This window comes from Panicum virgatum, chromosome 4K (genome assembly GCF_016808335.1).
Source record: "Panicum virgatum strain AP13 chromosome 4K, P.virgatum_v5, whole genome shotgun sequence".
Lineage (NCBI taxonomy): Eukaryota > Viridiplantae > Streptophyta > Magnoliopsida > Poales > Poaceae > Panicum > Panicum virgatum.
The window spans coordinates 2,866,545-2,887,711 of NC_053139.1; the positions used below are offsets into that span (position 1 = coordinate 2,866,545).

General features: G+C 42.7%; 1 protein-coding gene and 1 long non-coding RNA gene across 4 annotated transcripts; both read right to left on the reverse strand.

Moving 5' to 3' along the window:
- Positions 1-7,284: 7,284 nt before the first annotated feature.
- On the reverse strand, positions 7,285-10,368 carry LOC120702527. Of its 3 annotated transcripts, XR_005686444.1 has the most exons (5): positions 9,839-10,368; positions 9,711-9,768; positions 9,509-9,633; positions 9,236-9,396; positions 7,285-9,139 (listed from the first exon to the last, which is right to left on the reverse strand). It is a non-coding gene; the product is annotated as an uncharacterized LOC120702527 (long non-coding RNA). The 3 variants fall into 3 exon arrangements; XR_005686443.1 differs by having other exon boundaries at positions 7,285-9,396; positions 9,844-10,368; XR_005686442.1 differs by having other exon boundaries at positions 7,285-9,396.
- Positions 10,369-11,288: 920 nt separating this feature from the next.
- LOC120702528 (kinesin-like protein KIN-UB) lies at positions 11,289-21,134 on the reverse strand. Its single transcript, XM_039986381.1, has 19 exons — positions 20,705-21,134; positions 19,152-19,252; positions 18,944-19,066; positions 18,379-18,564; positions 18,062-18,283; positions 17,798-17,963; positions 17,512-17,661; positions 16,571-16,659; positions 16,225-16,428; positions 15,651-15,743; positions 15,394-15,531; positions 15,178-15,309; positions 14,551-14,692; positions 13,764-13,856; positions 13,392-13,517; positions 13,181-13,306; positions 12,681-12,824; positions 12,002-12,130; positions 11,289-11,918 (listed from the first exon to the last, which is right to left on the reverse strand). Exons 1-19 carry the CDS (start codon positions 20,886-20,888, stop codon positions 11,758-11,760), a joined length of 2,709 nt encoding a protein of 902 aa, XP_039842315.1. The 5' UTR covers positions 20,889-21,134; the 3' UTR covers positions 11,289-11,757.
- Between the last annotated feature and the right edge of the window lie 33 nt (positions 21,135-21,167).

The following is a 21,167-nucleotide window of genomic DNA, read 5'->3' on the forward strand; positions in this document are numbered from 1 at the left end:
CGACGACGATGCGCGGGGTGGGGGTGGGGGTTAAGACAAGCGCGTAGATTGGGGGTGGGCGGTGGGGCCCGCGGGGCGGGGCGGGGCGGGGCCCGCGGGGGTTCCGGAGGGTAGTCGTCGTCGTCGTCCCTGTGTGTCCGATCCTGATCGCGGCCGCTGGGCTGCTGGTGCTGGCCACGTCTCTCGCTGACATGTCTGATTCGATTGCGCCCGGGCCGCTCCTCCCCTCCCCTCCTGTGTTGACCCTCTAGAGGCCTGGCCTGCTGCTGCGGCTGCAGCTAGCCACCACGCCCGGCGTGGTTAAACAACCGTACGTCCTCGGATTGTTTGTTCCTGGCGCCGTCATGCCAAAACCAGACCCAAGAGATGGAGGTTTTTCCTTTTTCGTGGTGCTGCTCACTATTAGGTGGTTTTCTGAAGAGTGAGATACGCTTGGATACGCAGTGGCTTGAAGATGATGGGTAGCTAGAGAACTAGGGATAGAGTGGCAATGCATGCATCGTGTCATCTTTGGATTGGCACGTTCGTCTGCGATTGCAAACGGGGCGCTAAGAAAGATATTTTCACAATTTTTTTTTTACTTTTTTAACTTTCTTAGAAGTATACTGTGCTGGAGCTAGGGCGGCTTAGAGTTAGAGATGCATATGTATCCTAACGCATATCTTGCTCAAAGATATAGAGGTTTTAGGTGCTAAGCTATTTTTAAAGAGTATGATGATGGAAAAGATCCACAGAGAGATTGAGTGACAATGCAAAATCTCAACCGACCGTTAAAGATTCTTAAGCGACCGTTAAAGATTCCTTATATATATTTTTATTTTTCACATTTTCATTCCGCCAATGCGAACGCAGAGCACTACTAGGAGATACAAAATTTGGAATGCTTGGCTCTGCCTAAAGATGTTTAGTTTACCGTGGTGGAAGTTGACAACCTTAGAGCGAGATAGATATACAAGTTAGCTATGAGATTCTGTGGAGAAAGAGTGGCGCAATACGTCCCAATGTCAATTAGGCACTCATTAACCACCCCTAATCATTTTTTGCTTGGCAAATCCATGTCGCGGAAAGACGAATAATGCTACAAGAGATAGAGATTTCGCGGAATGCCAAATTGCCGATACAAACGTGAATTACGTTTGGAAAATGACTTTGAGATAGGTAGGCGCTGAATCATTTCAGATCGAGATAGATAGACCGAATCGTTTGGGATCTTTTGAGATAAATCAAGGATGCCATTATAAATATTTTTTTAACTTGAAAGGACATACATGTTTTATAAGCAGTTTATTGAGTAAAATACACGACCGATCCAAAAATCTAATTTTTGGAGTTAAATCTAATTTTTAGAAGCTTCCAAAAAATATTTTCATCGGCTCTAATTATTTTATTTTGGTTCCCCATGTTGCTCATGAAAATATCTCATGAAACTCTAGGAGAATGTGAAAAATATATGTATATTCGCGAGATATTTTTCATGAGCTCCAATTATTTTATTTAGGCTCTGATGTATGTCTAATATCTTTTTTTGAAAATTTTGGAGTTTTTTTTGGGGGCTTAGAGATATTCTTATGGTTTAACAACTATATCTATTATTTGTTGGATTTTTTTGAACAAAAAACATGGTTTGCAACCACCTTTAGTTACTACATGGAGCTGGATTCCTGGTTTTCTTAGTTTGGGGACTGGGATGACCATACGTTCTGTGTGATTATTTGTATTGCCTTATAGATTGATGATGTTTTGAGGGGGTCTATGCCCACCTTTATATAGTCTGGGGGACATGGTTAAACGGAAAGTCCTAGTCGAGTACTATAGGAGTCCTTCCCAATACCTATCGGGTAGTTTACTTCTATTCGACTACTTCTACTTCTATACGAGTAGTTACAATACAGTAAGGTATATTCCATGCGCTATCTTTTATTCTAGAATATTCTACGCCCGTAAGCAGTCCCGCTGCCCCCGGTCCGACAAGGACCGGGATGCCACACCTTGACAAGTTTGGGGACTGATCGTGTATTTTACTCCAATTTAATATATCATATGTTGGAATCGATATTCAATTCTTGCATCAATAATTATTACTTTGGGATTTATTCTTTATATGAGAAAGAGAGGATGAATAACAAAGATCTCAGATATTGTTGCAATTGTTCTATGTTTCATATAGAGAAATGGGAATGATCTGTGTGAATAGGACGCACGTAAGCTACAGAAAACATGTTGGTGTGCTTGTTGACATAAGAAAATATTGATATGGATTGTTGATTCTAGAATAAACAGTCATAACTTAAAGTCTTTGGTCTACAAAAATTGACAGGATAATCTGCCATGCTTGCCTGATGGAGATACTTAGACATGCATGTGCTACTTTTTGATCAAGTATATATGTTGACAAAAAAAAATCTAGTTCATGTGGGATAAAGTCTTGCTCCAAAGAACAAGTCTGATGAAGTTTCTTCCCTGACCTCTAAGCACGAAACACAGTTTTATTTACTACACAAAAGTCGTTGTCCATGTATAAAAGGCATAGACGCCGTGAGAGCAATATTTGACTTAGGAAATGACTTGATGGGGTTATTGTCGTTTGATTCCAACTATGGTCTTCTGTCATTTAGTTGATCATCCATACATAGAAAAACATTTGTTAGCCCCCTTGCACCGCCCACAATGTTTGTTTTCATGCATATGTTGATGTAACAATGTGCTGAAGTTGGCAACAATTATTGGATGGCTTCCTATGTTCTGATCAGCATTTGCTCAAGAATGACCACTATAGCTTCCACCCATTTTCTCATAGATCCTAAGGAACCACTTCCTAATTGCTAGCTTGCTTTTGACTTTTCGCTAGGTAGGTCTGTTTGTAACATATTCATACAGAGAAAAATTAAATGAAGTTGAGAACAAAAATATCATGTCTGCTTCGTCGCTAAAAAAATTCTCATGTCTGACTTGCTCATGGTCCGCCATCACATTGACCACACCAACAAAAATATATAGCATGCATGCATGAAAGTTCTTTTTCAAGGCATTATAGCTTTTATAGGGATCAGGGGAATTTCTCCAGGGTCAAAAGACTTCTGGTGGTGTGTCAGAGGGAGTACTAACAGGATCCCTGTAATCCCAAGCACTATAGCTCTCTGTAAGCACAAATTTATCTAGATAAAGGCTTGTCTCAGGAACCATGATCATTGAAGACATGGATGTCTCAATCAGAAGGCGCAAGCTAGTGAAGTAAGTGGTACTCTGGTGGTGTGTGACGCTTGATTGGGAGGATTGGAGCTTCATGCTTTGATCCGAGAAGTAAGAAATTTGGATACACAGTTCCTTCTGAACTACTAAAACCCGAAGTCCGTACTAGCAGAAGTACATATGGTTAGTACGAGGGATGTGGTCAGCAAAAGAAGCTCATGATCCGAGCCTGGGGCTGAACAACCTGCAGATCGAGCATGCTTGATACGAGCCGCGGATGGAACCTAAACTATACATCATCAGGGACCGAGAGAAATGTAGCTAGCATTGGGCCACTTGGTTACATGTAGCATCAAGCATGTGACGCCAGACAAAACACAACACAGTGATCTGACAGACATTGCGACGACACATCGATACATGCATTTTTTTTCAGGGTTCTCCCAAGCATCTTCAGACAACAACATAATCTGTTGACGTGTCTGCTTTATCGATCCCACAGCATCAGTTAAAAATGGGCTCTTTCTCCGATGAAACTGTCCTGGGAGTGGGAGAGCAGCGTAGGCTATTAGCTCATGCTTTGTAGAGCGCCATGGTCGTCCAGGACAAGCAGCTCGACCCAACAGGCCAGTAATCCCCGGCCACCTGCCGCCCCCACACGCGAGGAGGAGGACGACGCACGCGTGCGTCCCAAAAATGGGCGAGCCGAAGCCCTGGCCGGGTATCACAAAACAAGCCACGCAATGGCCGGGGTAGCGCAGCGCAGCCCGCGCTGCAGCAGCTTCGGCGTGTCGTCGCCCGCGCCCACACCCGCCCATGGCGGCCTGGCCGGCGCGGCAGGCCCTCTCCCGGTGCCGTATCGGCAGGCGGCCGACCAGACCGCCAGAGGGGCCGGGCCGGCCGCGGGGAAGTGCGCGGCGCAGGCAGGCCGGCTGCGGCTGGGCCTACAATGAATGATGCGTCGTCGGCCGCGATCGAAACAGTGGGTCGAACAGCGGCCGCGGCGGCCCGGACCCCTACCGCGGCGGCCGGCCGGCCGTCTAGGCCACTGCACGCGAAGTGACTGCAGGGAGGGCAGGCAGGCGGGCAGGCTCCATCGATCGATGGCTGCGTGTGCACGCCGCCTCGCTCAGCTTTGGAGCAGGCAGCTCGATCTGCATCCGGGCATGGTCCTTGCTTGTGACGCCGACAGCAGATGTCGCCTCGCCTCGTCTCGTCTCGTCTTCGTCTCCGACTGGAGAGTGATGATCGCCTGATCGATCGGCGTCGTCGTCGCGCGCGCGCACGGCATTGATGAGCTAGCGACGAATGAAGCGTGTGGTGTGATCTCTTGGATTGGACGGATCTCCGGAGGGCGGCGGCGTACATGTATGGCCGGCCGGCGGCGCCTGCGGGCTCTGCCTGCCACGGCGAGGTCGTGCGCGCGCGATGGACATGTAACTTGGGCCAGAAGCTGCGTGTTGCCTGCATATTTGTCTGGACGCACGCCGCGCCGGCCAGTCGTCGTAGCCTATTAGATTGATGAGATAGGCCCCAGTCTGCGCTCCTGCTGTTGCGTGCGGGCAGACCAAGCAAGGAAGAAGAACACGACCACACATTGGCGAGCTGCACACGACGCCGCGCCCAGCCGTTGACTGCCGCTAGCCATTACTTAATCTCCGCCCCCACCACGCCCGCCGGCCGGCCGTCGCGATCGAGCGCGGCCGTTCCAAGTCGCTTTCCCGGCAGGCGGCGCGCGCCGCCGCTCGATCGGCACGCGTGGGAACAGCGGTGGTGGCCATGTCATCGTGACCGCGATGCCGGTGGCCTGCCGGCCGGGCCGGGCCGCTAGGTAACCGGCGGTCGCAGGTGCCCGTCCACATCCCAATTCTGATCGAACCCTCCGCCCGTCCGCCGGCGCGCGGCCGAGCTGGTTCACGGCTCGGCTCATTACGTTACACGGGTCGCCGTCCGCCCGCCGCCGGGGGCCCGGGCCGCGCCGGGCGCGCGCGTGGCGACTAGTTTAAGCCGGTCGGGGGCGCGACGCTGACGGTCGAACCCGCGTGCGGGATTACGGGAAGGATCAGAGGGGGAGGTGGGTCATGGCCTCATGGGTCATGGGCTCGGGCGCGCGCGCGGCGCGGCGCGACGTGACGTCTCCACCGCCGCTGGCTGCCACCGCCCGCGTCAGGTTGGTTGACGAAGACGAGCGGCGTCCCCCACCCGGCGGCACCATACGCGCGCGCGCGGCGACCCCCGAACACCGGGGCGCTGCTGGGCTGGGCTCGGCTGCCGCGCGGGGGCGTACGTGCCGACAACGCCCGCGGGGTGGTGAGCCAGCTCAGGGCTTCTGCCTCTTGGGTGGGTGCTGGAGCCGATGGCGCGCGCCGAGGGCAGGGCGACCGAATCTTTGACGCGATCAGGCAGGCGCTCCGGCACGACGCGCCCCCCACTGCTCGGCTCGTTGGTCGGCTGGTCGCGGCGCGCGTGCGTGGTCGCCGACGTATGTACAAGCTCATCACGACGACACATTCACCATGCGATGGCAGCCTCGGTTGGTAGGTTACGCGCTCACTAGCGTCTGTCTCTGCTCTCACAAACGGGTGCGCGCCACGGTAACAGTATTTTATACTATAGGTGTAGCTAATAACTACTTTGCACAATTACTGACATTCTTTTACACTGAACTTGATTCTATGCGTATCTCGGAGCTCAAAATTAAAATCAACATAATAACATCAAGGAATCTCCTCAAAATTGGCGAAATAGTAACTTACAAAGAGAAGTAAAAATACACTGGACACGTTGAAACTATTCAAAAATGGAATCAAGGAACTGAAGAGCCAAATAAATGGACTAAAACTTCCCTAAAAAAAATGGCCCAAACCAAAAATGTAAAAGAAACCGAAATGAACGTGGTTCCGTTCATGACCATGCAACTGATGCATTTTCCCTTGCTTCATGGCCTTGGTGCCTCGATCTACTTTTCATCTAAAGATTATACATCTCCTGTAGTTCCTCCAGCAAAGAGAAATGCAAACTCCATTATTACATAGAATAAAATGCTTTGGTTCCTGCTTTCTTGCTGGTAACCACCCGCTACTAGAAAAGAGACCAAAGGTCCACCCAAAAGTACCGGCATGAAGAAGATCCGGTACTAATGCTAGCATAGGTACCGGTTCTTTTTCATACCTTACTTTTGGGTTGGATGGAAGCCTATGGAGAGCTTAAGGTACCGGTTGGTACAACCGGTACCTATGGATAGCCTTAGGCATCAATAGGCTCATCCATGGGTTACTTCAAAAGGAAAATATCTCCCTCTCAATCATAAGTGATGTGTAGGTGAGATAGTAAGGGAGCTATGCACAAGTTAAGAGGTCGCGTGTTCGAATTCCGGCCACCACATGCCAGTGTGCGTGCCTTCCCGGGTTTAATATATTCTTTTGGCCAAAACTACTTGGGTACCGGGTTATTACCCGAGGCCAAAGGGTACCTAAGGCCTCTTTTCTAGTAGTGACCAGCTGACCAAGATCCATTGTATTTTCTAAAGGATTGTTGTTGCCCATTTTGCCCATTTGAAATGGAAGGAGCATTTGATACATCCAAGACATGATGTTGCATGTGTTTGGAGAACAAGAGCCCATTTCCGCTTTACTTATAAAGATGAAGTGGTATAACTGATTAAACTTGTGAGAAAAATGCAGTAAAAAGAGAACAAAGACATTTGACAAAGGTATGAGGTATGCCCACCATGCTAGCCAATACGTGAGTGGCAAATGCTTTTTCCAACAAAAAGTAATGCAGTGTTGCTGCCAATAAATCAAATGCCTAGCAATATAACCATTAAAAAGTGTCATGTCTATTAGATGTATGCTAACACTAATCACCTACCAAATGTGTATGCTCAAACTAATCAATAAAAAATAGATACACACGATGGATCCCAAAAATAATTATTATTCCCACAAATAACTATTTTCTTTGTCGTGATCCAATCAACAAGGAGATATGTAAAAATTATATCCGTATTTGCTCTTCAAGACATAGAAAATCATACAGAAAAAATAACAACAGTTAGCTCTGAATATTCCTTTAATCTCTAAATTGATGTTATGGTGAACTCATGGCTATCAATGGTTAGTTTTTCTGAATATTCCTTCAGTATTGTAGGCAAAAATGCAGTAGAAGAGAACAAAAAACATTTGACACTGGGACAACTCATGTTTGAACTTTTAACCTAGTTTCTGAAATAGAACAACCTTTACATCTTCTAGTCACTACAGACTGATTATGACCTACATGCTACAGCTGTAGAGTCCATTGCACTAAAAAAAGACCAAAAAATTCTCAAGAAATGCACCTGACTTCCTCTTTTCCCATACGTATCGGCCCACCTTGTATTTCTGTTTCATATAACAAAAACGGGGATGACCTTGTGTCAAAAACAAACTAAAAGGAAATGGCTCCATTATTAGATTTTTATTTGGTTTAAACTTATAAAATCATTGTTAGAATAATTAGCTAGCTCTTGTATTTTTGTATTAGTTTGGTAGAATAGTCTAGAAATGTGTAGCTCCGTGTAGAAGAGTGTACAAGTTAGTAACAACAGCTACAACAGTGCCAAACTGGCAACAGTAGTAATAGGGAGTAGAAGTGTGTGCAATCAATGTGTGTCCCGAGTCTTCCTCCGTGTATATATATACACCCCCTTTGGGGACTTTGTAAGGGAACTTTGGTTCAATTCAGTTTTAGAGCAGCAACCAGTTCAAAAACACTTTGTGCAATCTTCATTCTTTCACCTCCCAGTTCAAGTGTGTGTACGTGGGTGAGATTATGAGGGACCAGATTAAGGAGTAGTGCCAACAAGCATTTCCTCTAGATGAGAGATTAGGAAAATGAAATATATAGTTCCCACAAACCCCTATAAGAGAGATGTAGTAGCTAATATAAGCAAATCTGATCTTCAAAAACACAATTTTAAAACAGAAATTTCCTGCCTTTATAGTTTTTTAGGAAGCATATATGGTTTTTCGTTTACAAAGAGAACGCTAATGATTCCAACCTAACATGATAAACACATAGCCTATTAAATGAGAATACAGCCACGCAGAACCAAAATATCGAACTAACATTCAAGTAGTAATTAATACACAATATTGCATTACATGGATATATGTGAGGAAAACCACATTCAAATAGTAAGGACAGTGCGTACCGCAGCATATAATTCACATTTGAGGTTGTAAGCATCTTCACCAGGTATCTTAATATATACATTTAGCTTAAATGAGATATTAGATAACTGGACATGATTAACTAGTAAATAAAGATATTCCAAAAAATTATATGTTGAACCCAACTCAGAGTCACCAAACTCCACTTTAACACTTTCAACAGAAACATTTCTAGCATATATTGACAATACAACTTGAATACTGGTATTATAGAAGACGTGCCTACATATGTCAACAAAATATTCCATAATAGTAAGACACATAGTATTGAACAAGCGGGTATTATTGAAGTAAGTTGCTCAATAATTACTAATATTTAGACTTCTTTGCAGAAGATGCACTACCCGTATCCACATCTTCAACCTTAGCTGCAAGTCCTAGCACATACAGTCAACTGTAACAAGATTATGTTTTGTAAGGAAATTAAGTGTTATAGTTCTATTTACTCACCACTGAAGTGCTTCTGACATTTTCTTAAAAAGAGCAAACATTAGGTCGTCAGAAGTAAAGGGATAACCCAATACCAGTGCAATAATTGCATTGTCATAATCTAAGCTTGACAAAAGCGAAACTGTAAAATGCAATAGAGAACACTATGAGTGTTGTCATGCATAATACTTATGAATAAATAAAAATAATGTTTACTAATGCTTTCAGAAGATAGGGTTCCATCCAAAGATAGGGTTCGACCACCTTGTGGTCCATTTCAATCACTCGGCCACAGTCCTTAATGGCCTCTGCAAGCCAAATTATATTATAATTTTATAGATGCATTATTCACTAAAAAAGGCATAAAAGAGAGAGGTGTGGGAGGTAGACATTGCAGCACCCACCATATTATACTTCCGGAGTTTGATGTGCATTATAGCCAGTTAACCATAAATCTTAGCAGTCACTGGGCTGGCAGGGCAGGAGGCAAAGGCCTTGGCGCCCATCTCCTCAGCAAGGTTGAAATCACCTTTCTCATTTGCCTCATTGATCTCTTTGATTTGATCTAAACAAATATAGCAGAGACAATAGTATGATCAAAGCATCTACATTGTCCATGACATTACAAAGCAGCAAACATCTATTAAAAAAGAATAACGGGTAATTGAGAGGCTCACCTTCACTATACTCATCGCATGTTACCAATCACGAGATGAGATCAGGATCACCAGGTGCACAAGCAGATCCTAACTCGATTGCTTCTTTTGTACTGTGATAATCCTTAAGTTTCGTATGGAGAATTCTGTAATAAAAAAATATTGTACGTGAATTTGCACTCGTATGCTGATCTCCAACAGATAAAAATGATCTTTCACTTACCCTTTCAGATAATAAGTTGGTTCTAGGTCAACAGCTTTAGTTAAATCAACAAGAGCATCTGCAAGAATTATCATATTTAGTCACATCCATTGGCATATAGGCACCAACAAAGGTAGTACGACTCTCACCCAACCTATGGAGGAACGCATGGGAGGAATGCATAAATCCACCAGGACTCAAAAATCCCACCAATTCTCCAGTGAGCTTGACTCTTACTCAGAATCGCGCGAATTCATACTCAAGCTTGCCCAATAGACCTAGAACCACACGCTCAAAGCGATTGTTCACATATGGGATGCCGATCCATTTCCAATTCCGCCGAAGCTTCTCGATTCCATGGATACTCCACCACCCATACTGCAAATTAAACCATCGGCAGCGGGGGAACACGTACCCTCGTCTTCATCATTGTAGGCGAGGACCTGCGCATGTCGCGTGTAAAGCTTAGTTGTGGCAGGTCCGACATCTATGGCCTCCTTGTAGATCTGCGCGGCCTGCTCGAAGTTCCCATACAGTAGAGCTTGAAAGGCACCGCGCTCCATGCCTGCCATGGCGTCTGCCATGGCTCTGTCCTCTCTCGCTTTTGCGGCGGCGGCAGTTTTGATGGCAGAGCCGACCAGACGAGGGAGCGCAAAGTCTGGCGTCAATCCTTTTGTCAGTCCAGTTCGGCACACCAAGCATTGGCAGCCGACTGAGAAGAAAAATCAGGCCGTTTTTTTCAAAACAAAAATTACTCCCATCTCCTTGAAATCCTCACGATTATATTATGAGTATTATGACAATACCTATATCTATAATTTTTTTATCTAACACAATAATTCCAACACACAAAATTAACATTTGAAACAAATAATTCGCTCAACAAGCTTCAGAGACAAATATACCTTAAAGGAGAATATTTTAGTTTTATAGAAAAAGTTATTCCTACAACTTAATTAAAACAAATTTAAATAAAAAATGTTATATCTTCAAAAAAATATTAAAAATAACTACTTCGACTTTGGAAAATGCATTCCAACTTAAAATCCAGGTAAAAACAATGCTACCTTAAACAAAAATTAGATTTATAAGAAAAATATATAACTACATAAATCTATTCTATCTTATAAATAAAATATTCCAACATAAATAAGACAAATGATCCTACTTTAAAGAATGTTATATACTAGATATATAATAATCCATGTATATAAAGCAACTTTTCCAATTTAAGTAAAAATTATTCCACCATTATATGAAAATATTCTAGCTTGAGTGTATATTTTTGAGCCATAAAATTATATTGTATAAAATAAATAAGTATCAGTTCATAGGAGTATTCAAAGAAGCAAGGTCCCTCGCTTTTAAGATAGCACATTCCCTCGCTCAACTTACATGATGACATCAAATTTATACTGATGGGAACCGACGCCAGAGCAAACCAGCGTCACTCACAAATGCATAGTAAATCCATTTCGCGTACCACACAGTATATTTTGCACATCGTGCCAAAGTAGTACAGAACAAAGGTAATCAGTATGCAGCTATGGTAAAAGAAAGAAATGGCAGTATGAGCACTTAAGATAGAACACATTGCAGTTAGCAAATATGACTCATCCGCGGTAAATAAAGTTAACCTTCAAGGCATCAGCGACTGTACAATGAATACAGGTATACTTCACGACCAAGAGTTCTTATCTGCAGGCTCTCACTCACCCAAACTGCGAAACTGGCTCCTTTTGGCCTTGATATCTTTACAGCAGTAAATTTACAAACACTACATTGGGAGGTAACCTCAAATGTGCTAAGATTCAAACTAATGAATTGCTATCAAGATTTTCAACTGCCCTTCAAAACAAGAAAAATTAATTCCCGAGAAAGACGGGGTACAAAACCAATGCCTATCCTGATTAGCCAGTCTGGTGCCCGTGCTTTAGCATGCAAAAACTGGGTAAATCAAGGGAAGATACACTTGATTACCAGCACTGAGTGCAATGACACCACCCCCTATGTGCACGTGAAATGTAATTTCATGGCGTGTGAGACCCAACGGCACTTTGTTCTGTTATCACATTTTTATTCCCAATCTTCTCATCTCTGCTTGAAGAGTGGGGCTGGATGTCAATGTCCGATATGCCAAATTCCTTATATCTTCTCGAGAACAATCCCTCGAAATCCGGACAAGTTCCCATAAGGCACCTTCACTGATAATGTCCTTCAAATTTACTTCTGCAAAGGAGAGCAAACTCAAACCGTAAGCATAATATTATGTTTGATGCGAGGGGAAGGTAAGAGGGTGGGAAGGGGGAGACCATGTTGTGCCAAATGGCATAGCGCGAGCTCAATGTGGCGCCTGATTGGAGCAGCTTCATTATTGGCGTTTTTAACAATCCAAGGAAGTGCTCCATCATCAATTAATAAAGATTTGCCCACCTTATTTCCTGAAAAAAAGGGTTAAGCACGGAAAACCATTCAGGAATGGTCAGATCAAGACATACTGATAAAACTGATCTCAACAGAAATACATGGAACTGCATTAATCTTTCACTTCGCCCATAACATGCAAGAATATATTTCTGAAAAATATTTACAACACGAAGCATTTATTCTTAAAATTCCACGACAAGCATTCTAATAAATTTCTAAAGTTAGAAAAAATGCAGGACAGATGATGCAAGAGAACCGTAGCAAAGCATTGAACATTAAAATTTCAGTTTTTTGTTGTGCATTGACAATTTGGTGTCATAAAACATTTATAAGGCAATTTGAAAACTGTATATTCTCTCTTAAATGAGATATTTGGATTCTTGCCATTTGGTCTTCTGTTAAAACAGTCCTAGTAGTCATTTTCCTATTTCTTGTGTTTTTTCCTTAAAAAGCTTCTGCTTCTTGTGTTGCACCCATGTATTCCTATAAATTTTTTTTTTGAAGAAATGTATTCCTATATATAACCCAAATAAGCAAAATGAACACATAGTGCTAGCACATTACCTTGAGTAGCAGCTCTGGATTCACATTTTGCAAAATTTGCAATGCCACGTGCAACTTGAGCAAGGACATCAGGGTGCCCACACCTAACCATTCCGAGCAATGCTTTAATTCCACCTTCTCCCCTCAACCGAGTTTGCAGTTTGTCTGGTAAAAAGCAGAAGGTTAGGTCTAGGATATAACCTAAAGCATAAAAATAGATTTCTACTTCTCATATCAAAATTAAAAATAGGTCCCTATGAGTGTTAATTCTTAAAGTTCTGTTATGTTGACAGATTTTATGTCCAATCTTGTCTCGATTTTATCTTTTAATAGAACCTATGAGGGAATAATGAGTATATCTTAAATTTTATGTTCATGTTCCTCACACAGCCTGATAGCCATTAGGGAAAGAAAAAAAAACTAGTTCATCCAAAGTTAAGCTCTCTGAAGAATGACCTTCAGTGCATTACTATCTTACAGCACACCAAATTCTTGAATAACAAGCAGAAATTTAAAGTTACCATTGCCACAAAGATTAGCAATTGCTCCAGCAATCATTCTTAGAGTTTGCGGATCCTCTGCATCAGATGCTGTCATAGACAACAAGGTTACACCTCCTTGCGCCATGATAAGGTCTTGATTTGTCTCTGCACATATGAACTATAACAATGAGAGAAGCTCATTATCAAAGGATCTCTGCCATGAATTATAAAAATCTGCTGGTCCACTGACCATTCATTGCAAGATTCGCAATTGCTCCTGCGGCTACTCTGCGAATTGTCTCATCCTCAGAGCTCCTAAGTAGCACAAAGAGGGAAGTAAGGCCACCTGCTTCTACAATCTTTTCCTGATTTGCCTCTGAAGTACACAAGGTTGGGGTAGTTAATTGATGATTGTGAGATTAGCTTTAAAAAAGCAATGCTGTCAGCTTGTCAAGTAAAATAAAGTACTGCAGATATAGCTAAGAAACTCTACTGGGGCATTTGTGCAACAACCCTATTCCAGCAGTATGCTTCAAAGTTAAACTTCTAATGTATAACACCAATATTCTAGTACAAGAATTCTATATCTAGTTAAAAAGCATTATGAACATGCAGCGCTCACCTTCAGCTGCCAGATTTGCAACAACTTTCACTGCATGAACACGAACATCGGGTTCTTCAGATTCAAGCAATGACAATATCTTCTGTAACCCAACTGAAAACAGAGAAAGGGAAACTTTAAACACCATATGCTTTGCTGATATATCAGATATCAATAGCTCGGGTGGCAAGACTGCAAAAAAGGCTTAAGATGTTTCACAAAATTCTATCTTAAGTTATAATCTACCATTTTCACAAAAGTCATCTTTATCTCCGGTGAATTTACCATTCATCGAATTCATATATTTATCAACATAATATCTACACAAGTATGTTGGTATCCAAATATGGTACATAAAGTTTTTTTTTTGTGTGTGTGAGGGGTGGGGTGGGGGTTGGGGGGGGGGGGGGGGTCGATATGCACCTAACCCTAACAAATAGTTTACTTTTCATTTGAAGATTGCTTGCAGGAACTAGACAAATCAAACAGAGCAGAAATCGGAACTCAGACATGATCATGACGATGGGAGGTGGTAGGTGTGGAGACCTAAAGAAGAACATGAAAACTAGACCATGTCAGCAGTCTGAATTGGTGCTCATAAGGGGCACCACCAACCCTCTTTAGTTCAATTAACAGGACCAGCTTTCCTTATTGTGGCACAAATGGAAAATTATTACTATTAGTTGAACTAAAGAGGGTGGATTCGTGGTGACCCTTAGAGGCACCAATTTCCTAACCATGTGGAATTTACTGGACTTTGGCTCGAGTTCAGTTTTTTCAAATGAACAGATAAATGAGGAGCAAATACCTTGTTCAGAGAGTTTGGCAATTGGTTGCTTAGGTCCGTTGCTCTGCTCTCTGGGTTGTGAACTTCGAGTCTGTGACGCCAAAGAATCTAAACCAGGAAATATTTTGCCTGGCCCATCTCCTTTATCAAGAGTCCTCCTTGTCTGATACAACCAAATAGAAATGAAAGAAGAGAAAACAGCACAGTTATGTTTAGAGAAGCATCATAGCACAAGCCAGTAATGCAATAGCTACCCACAAAAATCTTGCAATGGTAGTAAGAGCAACTCCAGTAGGGAGAACAAATGGGCTTCCATATGAAGATTTAGTCGGTGGATATCAAAAATCAATCTCCAGCAGGGGGAGCAAATGGGCTGCCATTTTGGTAGGCCTTCCAAATTTCTCCCCCCACCCCCCCAATTTGATGGCCCTCTATTTGGGCTGACAAATGTGGACCTTCCAAATTTCTCCCCCCACCTCCCAATGTCTGGTCGGGCCCAATTGTCAGTTAGAAAAATGGAAGCCTAGTTTACTCATTCTGCTAGAGTGGAGGCCCATATTTGGATGAGTAAAATTTAGAAGTGGACTTCTAAATGGGCATTTGCTCACTCAAATTTAGCAGCCCTACTGGAGTTGCTCTAACACCTACCTCATCAGCTTCCATACTCATCTGCAGTAACTGACTTCTCAAAACACCTATTTCTTCTTCAAGTTTCTCTTTCTGGCTAGCTTCAGTGTCTAGCATTTTCCGGAGTTTTACAACCTCAGCTGTAGCTGTAGCCTAAAAGGTTGAGGCAATAATTTGGTATCAGTACATTGAGGCAATAATTTGACAAGAAAAAGAAAAGGTTTTAGCCAACAGAACCTCCAGTTTTTTCCAGTGTGTTATTTGATTCTTGAGGTCACTGGCCTCATCTTCAGCAGACTGCCGTAGCATTTTCTCATTCTGCAGTAAGTTATGCGCTTCTCCAACGTCACTGGATGTGGACTCAGCCTCTTTAATCTGCAACATGAAATGAGAGAGAAATCACATTTGGAATTAACATAAAAATATGAGCCAAAAATTCCTTCCCAGGATACAGAAAGAGATTAATTATTTGTAAAGCTGAATTAGAAGTTTACTTGTCTCTTGGGTGGTTGTTGATGTGTTTTCCACTTCTCCTCCAGTACTTTTATTGAGTCTAAGTATTCTTTATGGTACTTCATTTTCTCATTCTGCATAAAAAACGATAACCGATAAACATAGCAGCAATCCAGCATGTTAGAGAGAGAGTTACTAATTTAGGAAGCTTTAAACTGAAGAGGTTCGCTCCTTATCCTCTTAGGATACATGAAATATGCAAACAATCTTCTGATTAACATAAAAAGCTTCGAGCCTTTGTATATTAATTTTACAGAGGCAAAGGTGACTTCAAAACAGCAAATGGCAAGAAGAATAATCGACAAAAGGATATAAAAACATATGGCAGTTTTTTCTTTCTTTGTTTTTTGAGGTTACAGTAGGGTTTCCTATGGATTATGATATGCTACAGTTTTGCCAAGCTAAATACAAAATAAGTTTGAATCACAGAATTTATATTGGCGTGTGACTGAAAATTATAAAGAAATGTGGCACCAATATACAAGACAAAAGTGAAAGGGCTAATTAGTCTAGACAAAATATAAAGGTATATAGAATATGAGACAGAAAACAAACCTCTAGTGTTATTTTGCATTCTCTTTCAGCCTCAGCAATGTGACATTGAGCTTCAGCTCTTATTCTCTCGACTTCATCATCAAAATATTTCCGCTGCCTTTCATTTTCAGCGATCAACTTATCCAATTCAATATCAAGTCTCCTGCATAAGCTTTTGTAATCAAACTCTTCCTTCAATTTTACCATGTTCTCAACTTTCATTGCCTAGACATGAAACAAAGCAAAAATTAATCATCCTCTTGCAATTATTTTTGCCGGTTTTGTGAAATCAGAATCCAGAAATTGTTACTACTTCATAACTTGAAGATCAAATACTAAACTATTAAATGTATCTATTCAGACATACCCTTTGACCGAACATTATTGTACTGGTAGTTTCCCCCCGATGTTTTGGAGATGGACCAATAGTCACAACTAATGATGTTCTTGCAGTACCTATGAAATTTAACAGAAGGTTGACCGTGATCAGAGCAAATAAATGTGATAGGCAACATTTTCATTAGGAAAAATTTTCATTTTCCCCCCTTACTATGCCAATGGCACGGTGTTACTTTTACTGTACACAATGCCTCAATACATCCTGCCATTGTCAAATTTCAGGAGAATAATGTCCAAACAAGAGATTCTTTTACATGTTTTCTCCTATCATGTTCTTAAAAGGTTCTTCTAGTACATACCAGTATGACAAAGAACTTTTTGATAAAAGAAACAAATGAATTACTTCATGCTAGTCCTTTTATAAGAATCACATCCGTACACTGCTATACTAGCGTATGATACTCTACATACCATGATGTATTCCATATATGATTGAAAAGGTTAAATCGTTGACACATGACTCCTTTCTAGCTTCTACACTTCTTCCTTTTGGTGAAAAATTGGAAATTATATTTTTGGGGTACAGAACATGGCATAGCACTCATGCCTACATTTCAGTATGTTGATACCGAGATGAACAATGCATTATTGTGTGGGAATTTAATTGTAACAATTAAAATTGTTCCAATGAGGTAAACAACTGAGTATCACCATCTAACTGGGTGATAGCACGGAACGCAATCAAGCTAAATTTAGGGAGTGTAAGTTTTTTTTATTACTAATTTTGCAGGTCAAATTGCTCTCCTAGAATAAACATGAAAAAAAAATTGAATAGTGCCCTTTAGAATTGATCACAACCTAATGCCATTGTTCATTATATTTATGGCCCACTGATTCTCTATGGTGCCACACATGCAATAAACATATTGTACTTAGTAAAAGAAGTATAAAGAGCACAATACATCTTACCTCCAAATGAATCTTTAAGCAATCTCGTAAGCTTAGAATCACGAACAGGTACGTGAGGACTGTTTTCAGCAAGTGCATTGATGCATTTCCCTAGAGCACTTAAGGACAAGTTGATAGACTTTGCCTCTTCTAACGTATGACCCTCACTTCCTGCAAATAGTAACTCAACATTCAGGGTTGCAAACTTGCAAATTACAAGAGAACTATGAACATTTACATGGACATGCAACTGCTGAGTGAGATCAAATGTAGCAAGACAGCATATCATTAAGAAAAGAAGACTCGCCTGACTTGTCTATGCGCTCCGATCCAGCCAAGTCTACAACTACAAGCTTACTTTTCCTAATAATAGGAGGTCGTAAAGACCCCATCATGGATGATGAATGCCCATTTTCACCAGAAATGCTGACATCCATTTCGCTCCTACCTTTTACAGACCTTCTGACATTTACCTTCACAAAGGATATCAGTATCACCATATCATTACAAGAAACGATGTAGTTGTAAAGGCATACAGATAGGTAAGAAAACTCATGGAACATAAGCATACCATGAGGATTGCGTGACTGCGAGATGATTCTGTGTTTAACTTTGTGTTTGCAGCCACGCGATGGGCCTCACCAACCCTTAGAAGGTCCACAAAGCTTTTTTGATCTCTAACTTCAACCACTGTGGCTCCAGGCAGTGAAACATCTCCAGTCCTAGGGTCTTCTACAATGGCTATATTGTCATTTACAGGATCAAGGAGGTCTTGTATCATTTCCATGTACAACTGTAACAACCCGCAATATAAATTGTTACAACAAACATGGATTCCAAAGATACTAGATCAATAGATAAAACTGCAAAGGGCCCACCATCACAAACCTGTAGATATGATACTGACACAGAATCAGTCTCAGGTGATATATCTGCTAGAATATCCTCCATTGCACGAACCATAATCCCTCTAGCAGCAGTATCTTCTTCACCGAGTCTTCCCAGTGTAAAAGTCTTCCCAGTACCAGTTTGGCCATATGCCATAACTGTGCCATTATATCCCTCCATGACACTCTGTAAAACACAGAGAATGCTACATTGGTACAGATATGGTTAAGGGAGTAACACACAACAATAATCAAGCTAATGGCATTGCACAAAATATTTCAAGGGCCGAACAGTTGCTGTCCTTCCTAGACACTATAAAACTATGAACATACTACACTTTCAACACAAATTCTAGGCAATTCGAGATTCCTTCTGCGTCCGAAAACCTCAACATGAAGCAATTTAAATTTTAAAATACTATGAATACTCACGCTCATGGAAAAGAAAAAGGGGCATTAAACAATATGCAACCTTGTTTCACTAACCTATTATGAATTTGTGACTACCTCAAATTGAGACAGAAAGGTTTACTGCAAAGTTATGAGAAAGGTTGAGCTTCATATACCTCCACAACTGGTTTTGCAACAACTTCATACACTCTCTTTTGTGAAGAAAACTCCGTGAGCACTTCATCGAATTCATATGTTTCTAACTCCCAGTTATTTTTACGAAGCTTTAACCTTTTGAGCTTCATAACAAATTTTCATCAAGTTAGACAACAGAAAATACTTGATTTTTTTTTCATATCATGCTAAAGATTAAGCAAGTGATACCTCTGGCTGAAGTTCAACACAATCACCAAAATCCGCATCTGCTGCCAACTCTTCCGCATTCCTGGGCCTAAGCCTTACAGCAACTCTTACTCTACTAGAAACTGCCAGGAACAGGGAGGAATAGATTCTTCAGTCAACCAAAAATATAGACACTCTAGATCAAACAAAAATTTGCAGAAAGCAAAGTGAGCCCAAAGAATGCTTCATAATTTCACCATCAGACATAATGTCAATGAATAATTTGATTCACAAATCTTTGGAAAGATAATGTTAGGCAATGCACAACATGCAGTAAAAGAATGATTGCAAGATGCAATTCAATCACTTATGGACAAACAATGAGAGACAATTTGTATGCCAGGTGCACAGTAAAAAAATAAATCTAAGAAATGAGGCAGTTTAATCTAAGTAATTCTTTGGAAACATCAGCTACCATGAAACAATTTTCCGTAGGAATGTAGGATACTTGTCCAGGCATTGCAGTAGAGTTAACCAACCAGCCAGCCATGCAATCCCACAGGCATCACAAACTGACATCACCCAAGAGAACCAAACTTACTAGAACAGAAAAACAAAAATACTGCCCAGACATTTCAGAAGCAAACTTCGGAGAATTTTCAAACAATAACCACAAAGGCAAGCTGCTTTCAGCATGCAATTCGGTAGGACTGCAAAATTACACTCAGTTAATACTAAGAAAGTGCCACTGCTGTCTTTTAGTGAGACAGGGGCTCTGCCTTAATCCTCTAAAAAACAGAAAGTGCCACTGCTACTGGTGACATATGGAGTCAGGAAAGTCTATTACATGAGGACTGAATGTTAAGTTGTTATTTCAACCATATTAACATTCACCCAGGTGTCGTCATTTGCAAGGTAACTTACAATGAGTTGCAAACAAAGCCAGTGGGAACAGAGAATTACCAACTTCTAGTGCTCTTCCTTATTCTCTACAGTTATATTCACTTGTGCAGGGCAAATTGTGACTATTGGTGCTGGTTGGGCACTTGGGTGCAGTGCAAGGGGCACTAACAAAAAAATACGTGAGACGCATGATTATATTAAAACCAAAACAATAAACCAAAGGTCCCCCGTGTCAACAAAACAGCTATTCCAATCTGGGGAAATTCAAGCGGTAGCCGAACAATCACACTAACCAAATGAAACGCGCAACAGCAGTTCCGAAACGGTGCGATTGCTCTGCAGATACGTTACAGACTTTGCACCCACGCAAGCAAATCGCTCAACTCGCCAGCCCGAAATCTGAAAGGGATTCGCCAGGCCGATCGCACTATGGCACAAAATTACCAACCAAAATGGCACGGTACTACCGATCTGCAGCTACATTTGCATCAAAGAGTAAACAAACACCAGCAAAATCGCGTGAGATTCAGCAGCGGCGACTTGGGAACAGCGAAGCAGGGCGAAGCTGACAAAATGCAGATCAGTCCAGCTCCAAATCCCCAAACCCGCCCAAACCCCGCGGAATCGAATCCAAATCCGGATCCCGCCGCCGCACGATCGAAGCCAGCCGGGCCAGAGCGAGCCGCACCCACCTCCGTCCGACGACGCGCGCACTCCCGCCGCGGGGAGCGGCCCCGAGCTGGTCCGCCGGTACGCGCCGGCCGCCGAGGAGAGGCGCTGCTTCCCCGCCGCCGCCTTGGGCGTCGCGCCGGCGCCCTGCCGGTCCGGCTTCGCGCTCATCCTGGGCCCCCCGTTCCGCACCCCGCTGCTCGCCATTTAGCAGGTCGCTCCCGCCGCCGCCGCCACCTCACGGGGGGCTCGTGCGGCGAGCGAGACGGCGAGATCACGATTCACGAGGGGGACGTGAGGGGAGGGGAGGACACGGACGCCGAGGGATAAATGCGGGGGACTTGGGGAGTGGGGCGAGGCGGGGCCCACCGACGGCGAGAGGGGGGGGCGTAGGGTGGCTGGCCGGCGAGCGAGTTGGTGCGGTGTGGGGGAAGCGGAAGGGGGAAGGAGGAGGACGAAGGCGAGGAGAGGCGGAAGTGGGACTTG

Coding starts and splice junctions, on each gene's coding strand:
- LOC120702528 (XM_039986381.1), bottom strand. CDS start 20,888: ATGGCGAGCAGCGGGGTGCGGAACGGGGGGCCCAGGATGAGCGCGAAG. Junction 15,310..15,393: donor CACACTGGAAAAAACTGGAG/GTTCTGTTGGCT, acceptor TCAACCTTTTAG/GCTACAGCTACAGCTGAGGT. Junction 13,518..13,763: donor TGCAAATCTGGCAGCTGAAG/GTGAGCGCTGCA, acceptor TGTGTACTTCAG/AGGCAAATCAGGAAAAGATT.